The following is a 22,328-nucleotide window of genomic DNA, read 5'->3' as shown; positions in this document are numbered from 1 at the left end:
GGCAATGACCTCCAGCGAATGACTGGGCCTCTCCGGGCCTCAGTGATCTCATCTGCATAATGGATCTCAGGAGTGTCAGGGTTACAGCGAATGCTTCCCAGGGTGCCCACCAGCCAGTGAGTGCTGGATCACTGGGGTGCTGATGCTGCCTCCCCCCACCCCACCCACCCCCAGGTCCTCAGTTTCATTTCCTGTGGGATGCCTTTCTCTCTCCACCACCGATCTTCCTGCGGGAACAATGCAGTCACACACCTCCCTCCCTTCCTTCCTGTGAGAGCCAGCTCTCCCACCAGCATGTTTGATCTGTCCCAGCTGCTTTTGTCTGAGGAGCAGAAGAGAGAGGCTCCACCCGCAGAGGCTCATGGGTCCCAGGAAGGCGTCCTGGACCTGAGTTAGGGACCTGCCTTGACGCCCCCACCTGGGAGCCATCAGCCCAGAAGTTAAGAGCAGGCAGCCACTCTGTCTGCCCTTGGCTTGGGCTGCCGGTGCCACTGGCAGGCAGCCTCACCTCGTTGCCTCGACACCCTCGTCTGTAATTTGAGGGTCACCATGCTCCATACCCACCAGCCTGCAGTGGGAACAGGAGGGGGGCACCCGCCTGAGCCCCCTGGTTGTGAGCAGCAGGGTGGCCGCCATTGTTTCATGACCTGGATGCTCACTGCGCTGTGGCCTTGGGGAGTGAGGACCAGCCTGGGGACTGCGTGGTGCCACCCCTGAAATGGAGGCAGCAGCTCTAGGCACCACGCCACCCACGTGTTGTGGAGGGCTGACCAGGTGGCAGGGATGAGGCCCTCACCACGTAGGGGGCTCCTTTCTCTCATGCCCCTCGGCTCACAGGCCCTCACACAACTCTAAGCAAGGGCGGATGTGGAGGCCAAGGCTGGGTGCTTTCCCAGAACCACACCACGATTAGCAGTGCAGCCAGGTCCTGAAACCAAGCCTCTTGCTTCCCAGTCCCGTGTCCAGAAGACAGATACCACAGACAGCCTTGCACACCTGACACACCCAGCATGTGGCCAGCAGCCACGTCCACCTTTCTCTCCTCCCCCGTGGCCCGGACCCCTTTTGCATGATGGCCCTAACCACACAGCCTCACCTGCCCTCTTTGCTTCCCTCCCTGCTCTGCCCGTTCACCCACACTCTGTGCGCCTCCCCAGGTCATCCGAGACGTCAGCAAGCCCGTGGGAGCAGCGGAGGGCGTGGAGGTCCCCCGGTCCCCAACCCTCCTGTGCAAGCTGGACACGGACAAGGTACACCTGTCATACCAGGGCGCGCTCCTTGGGGTCAAGCAGAGGGACAACAGCGCAGATCGTGCCCCGGAGGAGCCCCAAGCCACATGGGGAGGGCCAGTGCCCAGCAAGGCTGGTACGACTACAGCTGCTCCATCCATGCCTACCAAGCTAATGCTGGAGTGCTCCTTAGAGGCAAGGATGACGAGACTTCCTCCCACATGCCTGGGCCCGGTTACCAGGAGAGACCAGTTCCTGGCGAGGGACCGCTGCCCAGTGGAGAGAGGGGCAGTGAGGAGATGGACTGACCCTGTGGCTGCAACAATGGGTGCAGACGTGACCCGAGTGAGGATGGTGCCGGAGCAGGGGTGTTTCCTTCTGCTGGGCACAGGGTGCTAGGAGTCAGAAGTGACTCAGGGCACGAACAGCAGCAAGCTGACGGATGGCCTGCCCAGGGACTTCCTCGTAGTACCGAGGAGGCACTTCAGCCACAGCAAACAAGGGAGCAGGATTGAATGAGTGATTGGTCCAGAGTCAGCACATTGAGTAAAAATAATGTTGGCCGGCAGTGAAGTCATCAAGTGGGAAATGGGTGCTGACCGCACTCTGGCCCAAGCCAGGCTCATAATGGACTCTCTCATCGCCACTCACGTGTCCCTGAGGCAACAACCTGAAAAGTGTCTGACCACTCACTTCCCTGTCTTCTTGATCGTCCCCATGTCCAGTGTCAACTGGAACAGGAAGATGCTCTCCTATGCCCACTTGTATGACATCACTACCCTGTTTAAATGCCCCCTCCCTTCCCCCAGCTCCCTGGCACCTATCAAATACAGTCCAAACCCCACGGACATTTGTTTGCCTCAATGCATTCTAATAAATGGCTTCACACACACACACACACACACACACACACACACACACCAGTAGACCAGGAGGACACAATCACTCCTCACTCACCACTGTCCCCCCTGGTCCCTTGGGCAAAGGGCACCTGCAGAGAAGTGGTTGTTGGCTGTGGGTTGGGTGGACCGTCTGATGCGGGGCGGCCTCTGTCTCTCCCCAGAGACTGGCCAAAGAGAAGCGGACCTCAGACTCCGACAGCCTGGGCCTGGGTGACAACAGCTCTACCCTCTGCCGCCGGGAAGCCTGTGAGCATGGTAGGAGCCTCCGGGGGCCCCAGGCTGGGAGGGGCGCACTGTGGCAGAGCAGGTCTCCTTCCGAGACCACCAGGAAGGCTGGGGTGGGTGCGACTGGAGCTGGGCGCTCCCTCCGGCCCCTGACCCGTCTCCGTGGCAGCAGGCAGAGGGAAGAAGAGCAGCCTTGCAGAGCTGAAGGGCTCCATGGGCAGGGCCGCGGGCCGGAAGATCACCCGCATCATCAGCTTCTCCAAGAAGAAGGCGCTGGCGGACGAGCTGCAGACGTCCTCGGCTGAGGAGGACGTCCCATGCTGTGGTGGGTACAGGCCACAGGGCAGGGGGCAGGGGGAGGAAGAGGGCCCAGGCCCGGGCTACCTGGGCTCCTGGAGCAGAGGCATGAGTCCCTCCCTGCCTTGTCCATCCCACACCCAGAGACGGGAAGGAGTGAGCAGCTGGGAGCTGACCCCACCCATCCTGCGGTCAGTGTCTTCCACGAGGCCCTGCTGCTTGGCCGAAGGAAATGCCAACAGAGCCATGTTCTCTGCTCCCTGCGAGCCTCAGCTTCCTCCACTCTGACGGGAGGAAAGTACCAACCACCCTTTCCACCGTACAGCATGCTACATGTATAATTTAGGAAGCATGCTCGCGTCTTCAATGTGGATTACGAGTGTCTCAGAGGGGCACACGTATTATTTTGTTCATGTAAATACAGTGTCCCATAGACTGGAATCCAGTCAATTACATATAGGAGCTGCAGAAATATTCTGTGGTTACACATTGGGCTGCTAACCGCAAAGTCAGCGGTTTGAAACCACAGGCCGCTCCGAGAGAGAAAGATGCGGCTTTCTCCTCCTGTAAAGAATTGCATTCTCAGAAACCCATAGGGGCATTTAGTTGTACCCTGTCCTTCTAGGATCACGGAGTCATAATGCGACTCGATGGCAATGGGTTTGGGGGAGAGGGAGGTTTGGTATGAAAACGCGTGGCTTTAAAGCGTTAAGAAAGAAGCCTCAACCCTGCTGCCTTCCTCTGCAGAGCCTGTGCAGTGGCTGCATGTTTCTGTCCCCACTCACTGCCCCTAGGTGGCAGCCTCATCCGCCCTTTTCGGTCTGGGTAATTAAGAGTAAAGCTGAGAGAGAGCTGTGTTTATGCATCAGTGATAGCCATCTCTGCCCTTTCCACCAACCTTGATAAGACTCACGCTGTGCACCAGCGAGCAATGCCATTATCAGTGCTAGTCTCACTGCCGCCCAGTGAGTCAGACCCATAGCAAACCGGGTCTGACTTATAGGACAGGGTAGACCTGCCCCTCTGGGTTTCGGAGACTGTAACTCTTTCTGGGAATAGAAAGCCTCATCTTTCTCCCAAGGAGAGCTTGGTGGTTTTGAACTGCTAACCTGGAGGTTAGTAGCCCAGTTGCCCTCAAGTTGATTGAAACGCATGGTGGCCCCACGTGTGTCGGAGTAGAACTGTGATCCACAGGGCTTTCAACGGCACCTCTGAACTCTAGCTACCATTCTTTGATTAGCCCCCCAGCACATTAGCCATCTGTGCCACCAAGGGACTGCCGTTCATGCACAGGGCCCAAACGCAGGAGGGAGGGCAGCTGGGGGCACAGGCAGGAGACAGCGGGTTGATCTGGGACCCAGGAGGCCTGTGTTCTAGCTGGGAGACAGCGTTGCCCTCGGCCCCTGACCTGTGCACTGACTTGCATCCCCACGCCCAGGTCTCCCGAAGTCTCACTGCTGTCTCCCCGCCAGGCTATCTGAACGTGCTGGTGAACCAGGGCTGGAAGGAACGCTGGTGCCGCCTGAAGTGCGGCACGCTGTACTTCCACAAGGACCGCACGGACCTGCGGACCCACGTGAACGCCATCGCCCTCTGTGGCTGCGAGGTGGCCCCAGGCTTCGGGCCCAGACACCCGTTTGCCTTCAGGATCCTGCGCAACCGCCAGGAGGTCACCGTCTTGGAGGTGAGAGGAAGGGTCTCGGTGGCCATGGTGACAGGACATCCGGGTCTGGAGTCTGTTCTCTTTCACCATGGGATCCCCTACCAAATAGGCATCTAGTTTACTCCAAACCCTCTCAAAAGGATTCTGGAACTCGATCAAGCCTTGCTACCAAGTGCCTCCCGCCCGCACCCCCAACCCCCCAATTAAAGCAGTGCCTTCAAAGGAACCTACTTAGCCCGTCCAGCATCTCACATGTTTAGAAAGACTTCTCCCCACATATGGGGTTGAAATCTTTACGCTCCATGAAGGCAGTAACCGGTTTGTTTCTGCATACAGTGTTTTCCCAGGACCCAGCACGATGCCCTGCATATAGGACTCACTGCCCTCGAGTCAATTCGACTCATAGTGACCCTAGGGAACAGGGTAGAGCCATCCCTCTGAGTTTCTGAGTCCGACTCTTTAGGGGACTAGATAGCCTCATCTTTCTCCCTCTGAGTGGCCGGTGGTATCGAACAGCTTAGTAGCCCAAGGTGTAACCACTACGCCACAAGGGCTCCCCAGCATACACTCAGCGCACCCTAAACATTTGTGACCAGTGGCTGAACACAATCATGGGTGCTTGTCCTTCCTGCCCACGGCACTGAGCTCTCCCCTGGGGTGGCGCAGAGCATGCCGGCGTCCTCTTCTACACCTCAGTCCTTCTGCTGGTGGCCCTGGGGTGGTGCAGAGCATGTCGGCGTCCTCTTCTACACCTCAGTCCTTCTGCTGGTGGCCCTGGGGTGGTGCAGAGCATGTCGGCGTCCTCTTCTACATCTCAGTCCTTCTGCTGGTGGGAATTTAAAGAGAAGAGCTATCTCTGGGCAAACTGTGAATAAGTACCCCTCACACTACTAAGAAGGCGGTGCAGGGGTGGAAGTTTTAGTCTGCCAATGGGAGTCGCGATACCAGGAAGGTGGGGGGAGGTGGGGGAAAGGAGACAGCAGTGGGTGTAAGATATGAGATTGATAATAATTTATAATTTATCAAGGTAGTGGTTCTCTACCTTCCTCATGCCTCGACCCTGTAATACAGTCCCTCATGTGGTGGTGACCCCCCCAAGCATAAAATTATTTTCATTGCTACTTCATCACTGTCATTTTGCTCCTATTATGAATCTGGTGACCCCTGTGAAAGGGTCGTTTGACCCCCAAAGGGGTCACAACCCACAGGTTGAGAACCACTGTATTAAGGGGTCATGAGGGTGGGAAGGGGGAAGGGAGGGTAAAAAGAGGAGCCGATACCAAGGGCTCAAATAGTATGTAAATGTTTAGAATATAATGATGTCAACATAGGTATAAATATGCCTGATACAATTGATGTGTGAATTGTTATAAGAACTGTAGGAGCCCCAATAAAGTGATCTTAAAAAATAAAAAAGTTTATTCTGCTAGCCTCAAGGCCAGTCGTACCCAACCACCAGCCACGGGTCAGGGAAAAGATGAGGCGGTCCGCCCCGTGATCACTTACAGCCTGGGAAACTGAGGAGCCGCTCCACCCTCTCCTCCAGCGGGGCACTGTGAGCCGGAAGGGAGTTGATGGCCCTGGGTCATATGACAAATAGGGAAACTGAGGCAGCAGCGAGTGCTTCATCCACAGTCCACAGAGGACCGGCCGCAGCCCTAGACCTAAAACCAGGCTTCTTGGTCTTGTTCTCTTTACCCGGCACCCGCTGTCTCCCTCGTTCCTACCTTTCAAAGGTGGCCTCTGTGGCTCCCTCGGTTCTCATTCCCCTTAACGTATTTGAGTGGGTGGGGCTTTCTGGCAGTATGCTTCCTTTATTCACATTCAGCTTCTGTCTGGTAAGTCGATCTTTCGAGACCAACCTTTGCACGATAACTAACCTAAGTGTGGAGATTGTCCTGTCGGCAAGCACTTTGATGATCTGGCAGTTGTAATGCGAAGGGGGAAATTGGGCTATGTGAGAGCTTCCGATCTGCGGTAAGAAGATGGGGGGACAACTGCACAGCGTGAGGAACATATTTAAAGGCACTAAAGCTGCGGAGGTGAAGAGTGCTATGATGGCCATGTTCTGCTACGTCAGTTCATTGCCACACTTTAAATGTTGTGCACTGTAAAACATAATTCCATAAACAACCTAAATGTTGTTTTCCCGTGGGAGGGTTTGGGAAGGCCCTGAGGACTGAGAGGACATGCTACCTGGGAGAGGTGTCCGGGAGGGCCTCCCTGGGGAGATGGCCTTCAAGCAGAGACCTGACCGGCGTGAGGGATTTCTAGAGGTGTGTTCTAGCCCTCATCCTTTGTGAGCCTCACGTGCGTGCGGGGGATGCGGCCGGTCCTTGTAAGTATCTGGGTTGGGAGGACGTGAGCAGGGCCAGGGCAGCCACGGTGAACAACTGTGCCGCTCCCCCCAACCTCCCCCACCCCCCCAGGCCAGCTGCTCCTCGGACATGGGCCGCTGGCTGGGCCTGTTGCTGGTGGAGACGGGCTCCCGAGTCACCCCTGAGGCGCTGCACTACGACTACGTGGACGTGGAGACCCTAACCAGCATCATCAGTGCGGGACGCAACTCCTTCCTGTAAGGTTCTGCCTACTGCCAGCGCCGTCTCCTCCGCCATCCCTCTCGGGGGCTCAGTGGCCAGCCCCCGGCATGGGGTTTGGGTGGGGAAGGGACAGCGAGCTGCCAAAGACTACTACTTGGGAAGCCCCTCTGGGTGCCCTCCTCCTTCGGCCAGATGGGAGCCAGCCAGAGGGGTTGCCCCTCGCCCGGAGGAAGCTGTGGAGGGAAGGAGTAAGGGTGGGGTTCATGGCTGGGCCCTGTCCTTGTGCCAGGGGGACCTTAAGTTCTCGGCCCCTGGGGCATGCTGGCAGGCGTGTGGCTGGGACAGGGCGTGCAGGCCTGGCAGAGCTGGCTGGGACGTTGGCGCTGGCTGCTGTTCTCTGAGTAGAGGTAGCCTCCTCTTATTTACAGTTGGCTCCTGGTCCGTCTCTATGAGAATGAGTTGAGTCACTCCCTATAAAGCCTCTGTGGCAATGCGGCCACCTGCCGTGCCTGCCATCAGAACCCTCCCACCTCTCAGAGGAACGACTGCTTGAGTCGAAACCCAGTGCCACAGTGTCACCCCCTCCCTTGACCTGTCTGTTTTGCAGCTATGCACGCTCCTGCCAGAATGCATGGCCCGAGCCCCACGTCTATGATGATGTTCCATACGAAAAGGTGCAGGTACTGACCCGGGCTGCCAGGGGCGAGGGGGGTAGAGGGGGTGGCAAAGGGCCCTGGTCAGTGAGGGACCATCCCCTCTCTCTGTCCCTAGCTGCCCCTTGTTTCCTTAGCCTCAGAGAGGTCCCTTGGTGTCACAGCAGAGTGTGATGAGTCCTTTCTTATCACAGATAGTGGCCCAGGTTCCCAGGGCTCCCTGGCCAGAAGGCAGGGGAGAGAGCCCCGGTCAGGAAGAAGCAATGCCAATCACGGTCAGGTTGATTCGGACCAGCTGCAGATGAAGACCTGTGCTCCACGGGGTGTTTAACGGCTGTTCTCTCAGAAACAGATCGCCAGGCCTTTGTCCCGTGGTGTCTCTGGATGGGAGCAGACCATCAGTCTTCCGTTAGCACCCGAGTGCAGGGAAGGGGTCTCTGTGGGCTGCAGAGGGCAGCGACAGAGAGCAGTTGTCGTGTCAGATGCACGGCGACCCTGACCATTGGAGGAGCACGATGCCCCTCAGGGTGTCCGTGGAAGAGTCCTCAGAAGCAGACCTTCCTCCAAGGCCTCTCTGGGCGGCCTCAAACTCCCCTTTGGGGTGGGCAGCCGAGCACATGAACCATTTGAAACTGGGCAGCTGGTGGCGTCCATAGGCTGGGCTTTAGCTCCAAAGACAGAGTCTCCCTGTCTGGCTCACTGAGTCGAGGAAGTGCCCGTTGGTGCATTCACAGAGAGGCCTCTGTGGCCTTCACACAGCCTAGGATACCCCTGGCAGCATGACCTGGGCCTCCCCCACCCACCCACCCCCAATGGGACACTCGGAGGAGAAGCCGCATTCAGACTGGATGCTGCCGGGTGGCTCGGGCCTCTGAGCCAGCGAAGAGAGGTGGTCAGCCTGCGAAAGCACCAAGTGTGTGGGGGCCAGGACCCCTGATGGGGAGCACTGTGTGCCCTCACCTCTTGGACTCCCTGTGCTAGCAGCTCCTTCATCCTACTGACACGGTCCTTCTGCAGACCCACGGGAGCCCGTGGAGGCAGCTGAAGCTGGGTCTCCACTGCACAGTTTGGCAGCAGGGCCATTGGGTGCTACAAGGATGTGAACTGTGCACTCAGACCTGGGGCCGAGGCCAAGTCACCTTGTGCCTCAGCTCCCTGGGCGTCGAGTCCCAGCTGCAGATGAGTAAGGGAGACGCTGTCTCCCAGGACTGTCCCCAGGGGGACATGAAATCTCCCCAGAGAGACTCAGCACAGTGCCTAGAGCAGAGGGGCAAACGGGCTTGCTGTCAAGTCGCATGTGTTCCGTTGCACTGCGACCCGGGGGTGTGGTGGTCACTCGCCGCACTGCTAGCCACAAGGGCGGCAGTTTGAGCCACCAGCTGCTCTGTAGGAGAAAGGTGAGGCTTTCTGGTCCCTACAGCCTGGCAGTGTCACTCCATCCTGTAGTCAGCATCGACAGGACGTCAGTGCGGTGTTTGTTTACTAGATTCCGTCACGGTTCCCGAGCTCCGCCGGGAACTGGCTGTTCACAATCCTCGTCATGTCCAGAGGTCGTTAAGCCATGTCCACCTTCAAACGCGGACACGCACGTCCATGACTTTAATTTTTAGGGAAGACACTGGATTGGCTATTCAAAACATTTGAGGGAGACTTCCGAATGATAGGAGATACACACACACACAATCCACAACCTTTGGAGACTCGAATGTTCCTCTAGGAGTCTGTGGGCAGGGCACACAGTTCACAGGCTGGCTGCTAACCACAAAGGATGCGCATCCAGCCTGGGAACCTCAGGAGAAAGGCCTGAGGTCTCCTTCTGAAAACAGCCCGGGATACGCGAGGGAGCCCAGCTCCACTCTGCCACGCCGGGATCAGCTCAACGGCAGGCGGCTCATCCGTTTCTTAACTTTTCCTCTCCGCAGGTGCTCCCATGTAGTCTGCTATCCCCACACGAAGGTCTGGGCCTCTATCTGCCACCGAGCCCCCAATGATACACGGGGACCCTCCAGGGCAGGGTAGGACACCCCACAGGGCTCCCAAGGTTGTCCTCTGTATGGGAGTACATCGCTAGGCCTTTCTCTGGCAGAGCCGCTCGGTGGCTCTGAACCAGCCACCTTCTGGGACACCGGGGTTCCTCACAGGGGTCTTGAAAGTGGCTTAGAAATCCTTGAGTGCTACTCAGACCTAAAGGCGGAAGGTCACCCTCTCAGAGAGCCTGCCTGCTCTACCCAGCCAGGGCTAGAACCCACTCCCCCACAGGGGAGTCTGACCCCACTGCCCCTCAGCGTGTCTCCCCCTGCACCTCTCTCCCTCGCCCAGGACCAGGAGCCAGAGCGCCCCCCTGGGGCCCAGGTGAAGCGCCACGCCTCCTCCTGCAGCGAGAAGTCCCATCTGGTGGACCCGCAGGTCAAAGTCAAGCGCCATGCCTCCAGTGAGTTGGGGGGAGGGGGGGTCCCTTCCTTCTGCACAGAGGCAGGGGGCAAGCTGTCCACCTCAGGGGTCCTCCAGGGGCCAGAGGATGAGGGGAGATGTAAGAAACAGTCCCTGCGCGGCACAAGCAGCCAGTGTTGGGAGCAGCTGGCATGTGGCCTCAGAGAGGAAACAGAACAAACAGGGTAGGTTCTGTTGGGGGGGGGGGGCGCTTTGAAATCAGAGTGCTCACAGCCCAGCCCAGCCTAGCAGGGGGCTGCCGCAGAGCAGTACCCGCCCAGGGTCCACATTAGCCAAATCTTTCAAAGAGACCAGCGGTTTACTTTTATGTAAAATCGACTTACTTTTTTATATTGGCAATCTATAATTTTGTTTTACATTAATATCCAGTAGGGCCAAGAACAGATCTCAGCATTTATCTCTCAGCTGCCCACACAAACCAGATTGCCTGCCACCGAGTCGATCCCCGCCCTATGTGGCGTTCCAAGGCTATGATCTTTATGGGAGCAGATAGCCTCCCTTTTCTCCCATGGAGTGGCTGGTGGGTTTGAACCACTGATGCTTCAGCTCACAGCCCAGCACCTAACCCACAATACCACCAGAGCTTACTACTGTGATCTGGGGTGGGGTGGTAAGTGGAGAACTGAACCCCTCCCCTTGCCCTGGAGACAGCCGGCATGCAAAGGGTGGCTCACGTCCGTGGCACAGCCCCCAGCTCTGCCCAGCACTGTGGGTGCACTCGCTGAATGCCCAGTTGACACAGGGCACAGTCGTGACGCCCACTGCCATTGAACGTGCACCAGACATGCACGCCTCTCTGAGTCGTACTTGATTGTCAATACGAGTCTCCCTTGGATGTTTTTTATCTTTGTAGGCAAGCTAGCTTCTGGTAGGACAGCGTGTTCCCGAATTCCTGAGAATCTCTTCTGCCTTGTTGTATATCCACCCCCTCCCCACTGCACATGATCAAGAGGTTCTGCCTTCTATACTTTGAGGGCTTGTCTTTCATCCAGTAAAATGCTTTTCTGTATGATGGGTCCATCCGATTGGTAAAGAGGGTCAAGCTGGGGTGTCAGGAGACATGTCCCATCCTCGCTGACTTGCTGACCGGGCAAGGCAACCTTGTAAGCGTCCTGTCCTCTCTGGTCTCAGTGTCTCCTCTGAGCAATAGGAAGGTCATGGTGCAGTGATCGTAGGCCCTCCTCTGGGATACAAGAGAAGCATAATGGTTGTAGTTGTTGTTGTGTGCGTCGGATCCATTCCTGCTCAGAGTTCCCCATGGAGTTTCCGGAGCTGAAATCTTTTTTCTCTCTTTCCTTTTCTTACGTGTGTGTACATATGTGTGTGCATGTGCGCGCGTGAATTGGGTGCAGGCTTACAGAGCAGATCGGTTTCCCATTCAACAAGTCACACACTTTTGGTCTCCTCTCATTGATGGCAGTCCCCACCATGCAACCTCACGCATCCCAGTCCTTCCCTGTGTCTCCGGTTGCCATTCCTCCTCCTTCCCTAGCCCCTCGGGACTTTGTTGTTCAGTAAGTGCTTCCCTCTGTAACCTCACATGGCTGACTGTCTTAAGGTGTTCAGACCTCCCTGTCACCACGGCCCCTCTTCTAGACCTGTCTCTGGTTTGACTGAAAAGGGAGCCATGGGGATGAGGGCATCTCCAGATGGGCAACCAAAGTCCACAGTCAAGGCGCACCTGCCAGTCTCTAGCCGACCAGGAACTTCATCTGTTTTTATGATTTTAAGTTTTGTTTCACGTTTTCCTCCACCCTATCCAGGACTTTCTAACATGATCTTTCAGAGCAACTGGTAGTAGGAGGTGGGCACCCTCTAGTTGTTCTGGTCTCGGGGTGGTGGAGACTGCTCTTGGCGTGGCCATTAGACTCGGTGTGTCCACGTATCATCTGTTGTCTTCACTCTGCTTTCTTCTGGACAGGGAGAGACCAGCCGTTGCACCTTAGATGGCTGCTCACAGCTTTAAGGATCCCAGCCACTCCTCACCAAATTAAGACGGAGAAGATTGTCCTTGGGCATGGTCATTCATTATTCTAGCTGGAATCTTCCTTAGAGCAGACCGACAGGGTTTTTGCCCTTCAAGGAGTGGCTGGTGGTTTGAATGGACAACCTATCAGGTAGCGAGCGGGCAAGGACTTGATCGTTTTACTAGGACCATGTTGTTAGGTAGGTGTCACGTCAGTTCCGACTCACAGCAACCAACCGTGTGTGTGTGTGTGTGTGTGTGTGTGTGTGTGTGTGTGTGTGTGTGACCGAACAAGGCCCCGCCCGGCCCTGCTCCATCCTCACCATCACGGTGATGTGTGAGCCCATTGTTGTGGCCACGGTGCCAATCCATCTTAGTGGATGGTCTTCCTCGTCTTCATTGCCCCTCTGCGTAGGCAAGCATGACATCCTTCTCTCCTCCAAGGGATGTGAGATAAGGTCCTGCCAGCCTTGCTTCTCAGGGACATTCCTAGCTGTGCCTCCTCCAAGACAGACGGGTTTGTTCTTCCGCCTGAGAAAGCTGGAGCTTTCCAGTGGACCCCAAGCAGGATTCACATAGGAATGAACGTTCCAGACTTCTGTTTGCTTTGTCTCTGACTTTTTGTATTGTTGTATTGGCATATCGGTCATACATCACACAGTTCACTAGTTCAGTCACATCAGGGAGAGTTGTACCGTCATCACCAAGCAGTTTTAGAACATTTTCTTCATTCCTGTGCTCATCATTATTAGCTCCCCTTCACACACACACACACACACACACATGCAAAAAACCTCTCCTGCCATACCCCCAACATCCCCAACTCTTGTTCAAGCCCTTGGAATCCGTCCAAATATCCTGTGACAAATGTGCAACCGAAGCGATTATTAGTCAACAAATCAAAGCGGACTCGTTCTTGCTGGCAAGTCTTGCTCACAACTCACACCGTAACAGACATAGCACCAGTGGGTAGTTTTAACACACTTAAATCTGTTCTCTCTGTTTAGAAAGCAGAAGTCTAAATTCAGAGTGCCAGCTCTGGGAGGATGGCTTTTTTCCCTCTCTGTCAGCTCTGGTTGAAAGGTCCTTGTCCCCGTTCAGCATCTGTGGTCCCAGCATTCCTTGGAGAGCACCCCGTGCCTTGGCATCGATCCCGCCACCAGCCCCCTCCTGGACCTGGAAGCTTCACGGTGCAGGCATCCCAGGTCCAAAGCATGCCTTCACCCCAGCTCTTCTTTCGCGGGGTCATGAGTCCCCTCTAGCTCTGCTCCCTTCTCTTTCCCTTTCTCTCTCGTCAGTTAAAGAGTGCTGCAAGCCACACCCCAGGAACACCACCTTTCGCTGACTCAAGGCCATGACAGGGTTAAGGGTGGTGCTGCCCACCCTCAATCCTCTTTCTGGGTTCTCCCATAGGTTCCCATCTCCAGAGATCATCCCATCACTGCCTCAGGACATCATTTGCATAATGGCCACATGGCTGAAAACCAAGGCCCAGTCCGGTTGACACTTGGGGTGGAGGGGAGTTGTGGGGGCAGAGACACAGTCAGCCCATGGAAGAAAACTAGCATCAGGAAGATAATAACAAGTGTGGACTAGAATGGAGAGGAATTGCAGCCTTGATGATCTTCGGGAAACTCTAAAATAGTACAGCCACTTCAGAAACCGCCCTGGCAGTGGGCCATGTCCTCAAAAAGTTAAGCAGGGTGACCACATGACCCGGAAAGTTGACTCTTCAGTATATACACAAGAGAAACGACAATCGATGTCCACACAAAAACTCATGCACAAGTGTTCACAGCAGTGGTCTCATAGTAGAAATCCCTCTCGATAGTAGAAATAATCTAAATATCTATCAAATAATGAATGGGTGAACAGGAAGTAATTCTAGTTGCTGCAAAGTGAGTGAGCCTTGAAACATTCCAGGGGCCCTCAAACTTTTTAAACAGGGGGCCAGTTCCCTGTCCTTCAGACCCGTTGGAGGTCCAGACTATAGTTTAAAAAAAACTATGAACAAATTCCTATGCACACTGCACATGTCTTATTTTGAACTAAAAAAAACAAACAGGGCAAAAACATCCGGCAGGCTGGATAAATGTCCTCGGTGGGCCACATGTGGCCCGCGAGCCATAGTTTGAGGACCCCTGTGCTGAGCAGTCACAAAAGACCTCAGACTTACGATGCTGCTATAAAGATCCAGAATAGGCGAGCATGCTGCCCTGGGAAGCACACTGCTGTTTACCTGGGTGACGGGGGAGTCCAGGGGACTTGTGAGTGACTGCTCGTGGGAACGAGGTTTCTTTGGCAGCTGATTGAAATGTATTGTGGTAATGGTGACACTACCCTGAGAATACACGAAAAGCCATTGAACTGTACAGGTTAAGTCAGCAAATTGTGTGGGATGTGAATTATGTTTCAGTTAAACCACTATTGAAAGAAAAGGACCGTGGGCCCTGTTGGAAACTTCCTGCCTTAGTGTTCTAGGTTGCTGTAACAGAAACTTCACAACGAGGTGGCTTGAACAAATGGGCATTTGTGACATCACAGCTCAGGAGGCTGGGAGTCAGGGTTCAGGGTGCAGGCTCCAGGGAAGGCTTGCTCTCTCTCTCTCTCTCTCTCGTTCTCTCTCTTAGCTCTGGAGGGAGGTCCATGTCTCTGAGCATCTGCTCCCAGGTGACTTCCATGTGGCTCCGGATCACCCAGCACCAACCCTGCCTCACTAACATAACCCGGCAATTAGTAAATGCTCAACATAATGTTGTCATGATGATCCGTTGTCTTGTGTAGAGCCTACAGTAGACAACTGGACCCCTCACCCCTTGTCCCCAGTAATGAGCGGCACCTACGGGCTGCATTCTTTGTGAATCTGAGTCATGTGGGGGTAAGACTGACTTCAAACAGTTTGTGAGGAAATGGTATTCTTTTTGGCAAAGTGTTGGAAGCTCCCTTGTGCATAACTTCTCTTCCTGCCTTAATTGAGAGCATACCCTTTGTATTATCAGAAAATAAATCATAATGCTACATTAGTAGGGCCTCCTATTGGCCCACTTTCTATGAATGATCTCATTTAAGCCTTAGCCGACCTTTCAATTCGTCGTTCCTAGGAAACTGAAACCTAGGGGGAAAGTCTCAGGACGCCACCACTCGCTTTTGCCGGGTGCCACAAAACCAGCAGAGGGCAAAAGCGAACACAGACGTTGGTCTGTCGGGTTCCAAAGCCCTCCTTTTGCTCCCTGTTTCTAGAGCAGATTCTCCTTGCTACCGATCTAAACATCCCCATGTTATGGATAGACAAGTTGAGGCCGAGAGAGCCGCGCAGGGACCCACACTAGAACGCAAAACGAAAGGCCCTTTCCGCTCTCACCTCCCTGCAGGCGCCAATCAGTACAAGTACGGCAAGAACCGCGCCCAGGAGGATGCGCGGCGGTACCTGGTGGAGAAGGAGAAGCTGGAGAAGGAGAAGGAGACCATCCGGACGGAGCTGGCGGCGCTGCGCCAGGAGAAGCGCGCGCTGAAGGAGGCCCTCCGGAGCGGCGACGCGGGTACCTGTGGCTGTGGCCCCGCGCGCACGGGCGCACCTGGCGCGCACCTGGCGCGGGGAGAAGTCGCGTCCTTGGGTCACCGGGTGTCTTTCCCAGGAGAGCGTGGCTTCTCCTTCCCCTCTCATCATCATCATTCCTCCCGTGAACGAAGGATTCCGTTCAAAACCAGCAGCGGTTCCTGGGGGAAAATAACCGAGCTTGGCACGTCTAAAGAGTTATAGTCCCGGAAGCTCACCGGGGCGGTTCGACCTATCCTATAGGGCCACTGGGAGTCAGACGGGGCTCTATGGCAGTGCGTTTGAGTTTTAGGTGGGCGGCAAACAAAAAACAAACTCGCCCACCATGGAGTCCATTCCGACTCATAGTGACCCCCTGTTGACAGGAGTAGAAAGAAAGCCCTGTCTGTCTCCCAAGGAGCTGCTGCTGGTTTTGAACTGCTGGCCATGTGGATCACAGCTCACAGTGTAACCACTACACCACCAGGGCAGGAGGCTGACCATGGAGTTACAATGATGTACACATTTAGTATGGCAATGCCCAGCTTGCTTTGAGAAATGTTCCACTGAAAACAAGTGTGCTACAGAATCAGGGCGCTGTGAACTTTACATTCAACCCTTCCCCCACGGAACGTGTCTTAGACACTTGGCTGTGTGCGAGACATTGGTCCAGGTGCTGGGGGGGGCGGGGTGAGACCACTCTGTAACCCCACTTTTCCCCACGGCCCTCTTTTCAAATCCAGAGGCAGGGCGGCTGAGTAGATGAGTGATGGAGGAAAGTGTAGCCATCGTGCCTCTGGGAGAAGGCCCTGCCCCCCCCCCCATGTCTTCCACCTCGTTTTCCACTTGTGTCCTTTGAGTTCTCCCTCTCTATCTGCAGTTCTGCACTTTCCGCCTGAGGCTTCTCCAGGTGCTGGAAGAAGGGACGTCCTCTTCCTCCCTAGCAGTCAGCGTAGCCAGACACACCTGGTTGTTCCGCTCTCAGGGACATAGAGGTTGAGAGTCCCTGGTCCATGAAGCCTTTGGACTAATGGTCCCCATATCGTCCTTGATTGTCTTCCTTCCCCTCTGCTCCAGATGGGAGAGGCCAGCCGTGACACCTTAGATGGCCCCACACAAGCTTGTAAGACCCCTGTCATGTGGACTCTGCTGTGCCAACTGGCTTAGAGGATAAAATGTGTTTGATGTGGCCCAGAAACAGCATGAATGGGGCTGGCACACACGAAAGCAGTTCGTGTCAATAGAGAGAAACACCTGAGTCTGGAGCAGGCTGACCTCCTGGCCCCACTCACCTTGGTCTCTTTTTCTGTAGCTCTTCACGCTTTGAGGCATCGTAGCTTGCCTGTGATTATTCCTCTTACATCCTGCGTGTCTCCTCCTACACACCCTAGACTATAAGCTCCCAGAGAGCAAGAACCTTTGTTTTCTTCACCATGTATCACCCAGCGCTGAGGAGCGCCTGACCCATAGTAAACAGCAAAGACTATTGGCTGAGGAAATGTGTGAATGAACACACAAAAGCAAAGACTCCTCCATCACTCTCCAACCCTTGTCGTGCAGCCTCCCTCAGAGGAAAGACTGGAACTCCCTCACTGTCTAAGCCTGGCTAGACCCAATGTAGCAGTTGGCACAAAGGGGGTGGGAGCCCAGGTCTCTTGGGTTAAACTTGATAAGCAACAAAGCCCGAGTAGGAAGCCCTGGTCTGAGAAAAGTGCTGTGCCCTAACAGAAAACCAAGTCTAACTGGCTTAGAAAAGCAGATAGGAAAAATGTCCCTGGAAATTAGCGAGATCCGGAGCACGGGGTCCCGGGACTGAAATGATGCCGCCAGGAAGGTGGTTTCTCAAATGTCCCTGCATGTCGGTTAATTCTCTCTCCTCGTGGTGACTCAGGGGCTGCACAGCCCTGCACTTTCTGCTCAGCCGCCCCAGCAGAGAGCTGCGCTGCCAAGGGTCCTTGTTGTGGGTGCCCCTCAGCCCCTTCGGACTCCCTGCAACCTTATGCAGCACAGCAGGAACTCTGCCCGGTCCTGCCCCACCCGCACAGCCGCTGCCACGTGCGCCCACTGCTGCAGCCTCTGTGTCCATCCATCTCGCTGAGCGTCTTCATCGCGTTACTTCCCAGGGCTCCTCACACAATCTTCAGGATTCCCTCGGATTAGGTCAGCTCTGATCCTTAACCCAGTCACTGTGACCAGAAGGTGAAATCTGATGATTGTCCAGGACTAGATGGTGTGCCACGCCCTTGAACCCCGGGTGGGGTCAGGCCCACCCAAACCAGCGGTAACGAGAGGGGAAAAGGTAGTCTCCCCGTGGAGAATCGGGGTGCTGTTTCCAGAAGATGGAGAAAGAGGTCCGGGGCAGGCCAGACCACGTAGAGTGGAACTGGAAGTCAGGCCCACGGCCCATCAGCTCAGAGGGGCTGGAGCGGCCCTCCGGGAGGGCCGACAGCAAGAGCCAGATGCCTGGATGCTGGGGGCCCAGCTCAGCTGTTTCTCATCAGTGTCTCTGTACACAGGCGCGAAGTTCAAGGACCTGGAGGACGCCGTGGCCACGCTGGAAGCTCAGTGTCGGGAGAGGGAGGAGCGCCGGATCGACCTGGAGCTGCGGCTGGTGGCCGTGAAGGAGCGCTTACAGCAGTCCCTGGCTGGGGGCCCAGCCCTGGGGCTCTCCATGACCAGCAGCAAGAGCAAGAGCGGGGTGTGTCCACTCTCGTCTGCCCCTGCATCTTCATCCCTTCCTCATGGCCGCTTTCACAAATGAGAAAACTGAGCAGGTGGGGGGTTGGGGGGAAGGGGCATGCCACAGGTGGACAGCAAAGAAGGGAAGCTCTCGTATGGCCTTCTCTTGATTCGGTCAATATTAATAGTGACCATTACATTCAACAAGAGTCACAAACTTGCATTGACCAGTTCCCGCATGCCTGCACAGCATTTGAACCTGTGTGGACTCACCCCCCTGAGGCTTCTTTGACAGGTGAGGGCCCTGAGGTTGAGAATGCTGAGAGGGAGATGGGATCCCAAGTGCAGGCAGCTGACTCCAGAGCCCAGCCTTTTGCCGTCATGGGATGTGCTTTCTCCCGGGCTCTCCTAGACTATTCTTTTCTGTGGGGGCCGTCACGTGCTGGCATGGAGGTTAAGCTCTTGGCTGACAAGCACAAGGTCTGCAGGGGACCCACCAGCCGCTCCGTGGGAAGATGTGGCAGTCTACTGCCATAAAGATTACAGCCTTGAAAGATCCTCTGGGGCAGGCTGGCCCTGCCCTGCAGGGTCCCTGTGAGTTGGAATTGCTGTCAATTAATTTGGGGTCGTGTTTATGACAGAAAAGGGGCTCTGGTGGTGAACAAGTGTTAGGCAGCTACCAGTAAGGTCAGCGGTTCTAGCCCACCAGCTGCTCCCCGGGAGGAAGGTGAGGCCTGCTGGTGGCTCCCCTTCTCACAGTCTGGAGACTAGAACCCACGGGGTTGGCAAAACCACACTCCCCTGAGGCTCTGAGGAAGAAACTGTCTTCCAGCATCTCATAGCTTCTAGGGCCCCAGGAGATCACCGCAATCCCCCAATCTCTGCTACCTTCTCTACGTCTCTTTTCAGGAGTTAATGCCCCCCTCAATCCTGGGTAAGCTCATCTTGAGACTGTAACTCTGTCTGCGTACATACAAACCCACTGCTGTCTGGGGGAATCCAGCTTAGAACTGCCCCATAGGACTTCCTAGGCTGTAGATCATGACAGGCCCAGGCGGCCTCGTCTTAATTCCTGGGAGCAGCTGGTGAGTTCAAACTGCCAACTGCTTAGTAGCCAAGGGAAGACACTGCTCCCTCCACGACACTGCCCTTGGGGACTGTGTGAACAGGAAGGCCAGGGACAAAACAACTGTCCAAGGTTAGAGGGTCAACAGAGGACCTCAAACCGGTTCTCACCTCTGAACTCGGTGTGCTGGCCTTCCCGTCCCAGAGTGCTTTGGGTCTTTTGACTGCAGCACCCTTTGGAGCTGAGTGCGACCTGCTGTGAATTCCCGGTCTGACTATTAAGATGTCACACTGCAGGATCTACACCCAGCGGTGTACCGACGCAAAGCAGCACCGAGGATGACTCGTTTTAAACTGCCGCATGATCTCTCCTAGTGGGTGGTGGGAGCTGGGATGCCAATAGAAACTTCTCGCTGGCACCCCTGCACCCACGTGGTGCCAGGGAACTGGCCAGACCCTGGGTACACCTGTGACACCTAGTAAGGTGCTCAGCAGCCATCTGGACCTTTTAAGAGATGAAAGGGTGGAGGGAGGGTGGTTGGAAAGGGGGTGATTACAAGGATCTACATGTGACCTCCTCCCTGGGGGACAGACAACAGAAAAGTGGATGAAGGGAGATGTTGGACAGGGTAAGATATGACAAAATAATAATTTATAAATTATCAAGGGTTCATGAGGGAGGGGGGAGGGGAAGGGAGGGGAAAAAATGAGGAGCTGAGGCCGGGGGCTTAAGTGGAGAGCAAATGTTTTGAGAATGATGAGGGCAATGAATGCACAAATGTGCTTCACACAATTGATGTATGCATGTATGTTTATGTATTGTGATAAGAGCTGTCTGAGCCCCTAATAAAATGATTTAAAAAAATAATTAAATATAGTTTTTAAAAAGAGAGAGATGAAGGCAGTGTAGAAAGAAAATGGTAAAAACCCGGCACTGAAAGTCAGAGCTGGGGCTGTGAGATGCGAGTCCTGGCTTTTCCACTGGCGGTGTGGTCTTAACCAGGGCCTTGATGTCTGCATGGCCGGTGTTTTCCTCTGTAAAATAGAGGGGCTAATAATAGCCCCTACTTCAGAGCCGTGAGGGGCACTTCAGTGAACTCCCGGTGCCGTGCCTGGTGCACCGTGAGGGCTGGGTAATTTTAGCTCTCCATGTCTTCATTCCCAGCACTCAAGTGTCTCCCGCAGCCACCACTCAACCCTGTTCGACGCTGGCATGTTTGCATCGTGCTGTCTTAAAGGGCTCGCAGACTGGGCATAGGTAGCCAGGGGTGGCCCTCACCTGTGGACTGTTTCCGGCTCCCTGCAGGAAGTAGCACATCCACCGCAGAACACGGGCCCAGAGTCACCCCTCCCTGTCAACTGTGTTTCTGAGCTGAGGAAGAGGAGCCCCTCCATCGGAACCGCCAACCAAGGACGGGTGCTGCAGAAAGCCAAGGTACTGGAGCCCTGGAAGCCCCTTCACATGGGCCCTCACCAGGAGGCCAGCCAGAAGCTGCTGTGGAGAAAGGCAGACACTCGCCGGTCCATCCAAGGAGTCAAGCTCGAGGCCTGTGCTCAGTGGTGGTGGTGGTAGTGGGAGAAACGAGGGGGTGGCTCAGACCTCATCCAAAAGCTATCTACTGCTCTCTGCTGTATCATTCTAGCAAGCCCAGTTGTCTAGTGGCTGAGCCTCCGATGTGTTTTAAGACAAGACAGGCTCCTATCCTAGGTGAGGAGGCTGAGGCGCAGGGCATCCCTGACAGAGGGGATGCAAGCCCACCTCTTCCAAGTCTAAGTTGAGGGCCCCTTCCGAGCAGCTGGTCCTCAGGCCCTTCTCTGTCGCTCGTGGGGCCGGCCAGCGGAGTTTCAGAAGTCCCCGATTTTAGAAAGGCGCTACGTACTCAATGCGACAGACATGTGGTAACCAGGGGACACACCCCAACAAGTGCTCAGATGGCAGCACTCAGTCGACACATGTGGCCGCTGGAGACATGGCTCTTCACACCACGTGGAGTAACTGACGACTGTGAACAGTCTCACTTCCGTTCAGGGCTGGTTTTGAGACAAACCTTTGGTGTCCATGCTCGTTGGATTCAAGAACTGAGGGTGAGGGCAGGTGGCGCCGAGGCTGCTCAGGGTGTGCGGTTCTGCTCAGCACTCGCAGGGGCCGAGACCCGTGGAGACGGGCTGAGAAACAGGTAGGAGAGGAGAGGGAGGGATGATCTGATATCAAAGGACCTGAACTCCAGGCTTAGAAATGTGGCGATGGGTTGCTTTAAAAAAAAAATTGAAACATAAACGTAACCTTTATTTAAAATAAAGAGGGGTAGCTTCCGGTTTGAAATGGTGGGAAATCCCAAGTATCATCATAACAAAATTCATTGAGGGCACCTGCCAATTCTCGTACGGAAGACTCCGCCGTTCTTTCGTGGAAGCTACGCAGAGCTCAGTACGCAGGCATTGTGACCCTGCTCCACAGACTCCACCTGTGAACCAGCTGCAGGTGGAAGAGGCCGTGGGCCAGGCGGACAGGGCCCCAGCTCTCAGGAGTTTCCATCGTAGATGACATGAGCAATGGGCAGAGAGGCCGGGGCGCGCTTCTCCAAGCAGGGGCCCTAACAGCGAGGAGGACCAGCTAGGGGAGTGTCAGAGGCCATGGCTTCCCAGACGAGGGGAGAGCAAGGGCACTGCGCTCACGGGTCTGAGGGCGGGCTGAGTGAACTGAGTGGAAGGTACAGAGCAGCTCAGTGCCTGGTCATTGCGTGACCCAAAAGCGAGTATCAGAAGATGCCAAAGCACTGCCATCTGTGACCTTCATCTCAACCTTGCTAGGAAGTGCCTGCCAAACTGCCGAGGGTCACACCAGCCCCGCTGAAAATTCCAGCCTCTGTCTGGGCTGTAAGGGGTACTGGTGGCACAGTTGGACTGCTCCAATCAGGGTGGCAGCCCAGACAAGGCTGCCTGCCCCCCCCTAAGCCTTACAGCCTCAGAAACGCTCTCCGGGGGCGCTGAGTCACAATCAACTCGATGCCATGCACATCTAGACTGCAGCTCAATCGTCAGGTTGGACTGTGGACTTCCAGCGCAGAGATGGAAGACCCTGTATTGTCACCATCGGTTTGTCGGTCCGCGAGTATTCACTGT

General features: G+C 55.3%; 1 protein-coding gene across 1 annotated transcript in view; it reads left to right on the top strand.

Moving 5' to 3' along the window:
* Window positions 1–22,328, top strand: part of AFAP1L1 (actin filament associated protein 1 like 1) — a 68,144-nt gene that overhangs the window by 42,052 nt on the left and 3,764 nt on the right. The window contains exons 8-17 of the mRNA XM_045284717.1: window positions 1,158–1,250; window positions 2,293–2,386; window positions 2,529–2,681; window positions 4,126–4,337; window positions 6,746–6,891; window positions 7,464–7,536; window positions 9,829–9,940; window positions 15,298–15,465; window positions 17,978–18,159; window positions 20,512–20,640. Of these exons, the coding sequence (XP_045140652.1) occupies window positions 1,158–1,250; window positions 2,293–2,386; window positions 2,529–2,681; window positions 4,126–4,337; window positions 6,746–6,891; window positions 7,464–7,536; window positions 9,829–9,940; window positions 15,298–15,465; window positions 17,978–18,159; window positions 20,512–20,640 (1,362 nt within the window). The remainder of the gene's footprint in view (window positions 1–1,157; window positions 1,251–2,292; window positions 2,387–2,528; window positions 2,682–4,125; window positions 4,338–6,745; window positions 6,892–7,463; window positions 7,537–9,828; window positions 9,941–15,297; window positions 15,466–17,977; window positions 18,160–20,511; window positions 20,641–22,328) is intronic.

Source organism: Echinops telfairi, unplaced genomic scaffold (assembly GCF_000313985.2).
Source record: "Echinops telfairi isolate 266 unplaced genomic scaffold, ASM31398v2 ScPeMD7_7469;HRSCAF=8507_0, whole genome shotgun sequence".
NCBI lineage: Eukaryota > Metazoa > Chordata > Mammalia > Afrosoricida > Tenrecidae > Echinops > Echinops telfairi.
The sequence above is the reverse complement of the archived record's forward strand: the minus strand, read 5'-3'. Positions and strand labels throughout refer to the sequence as shown.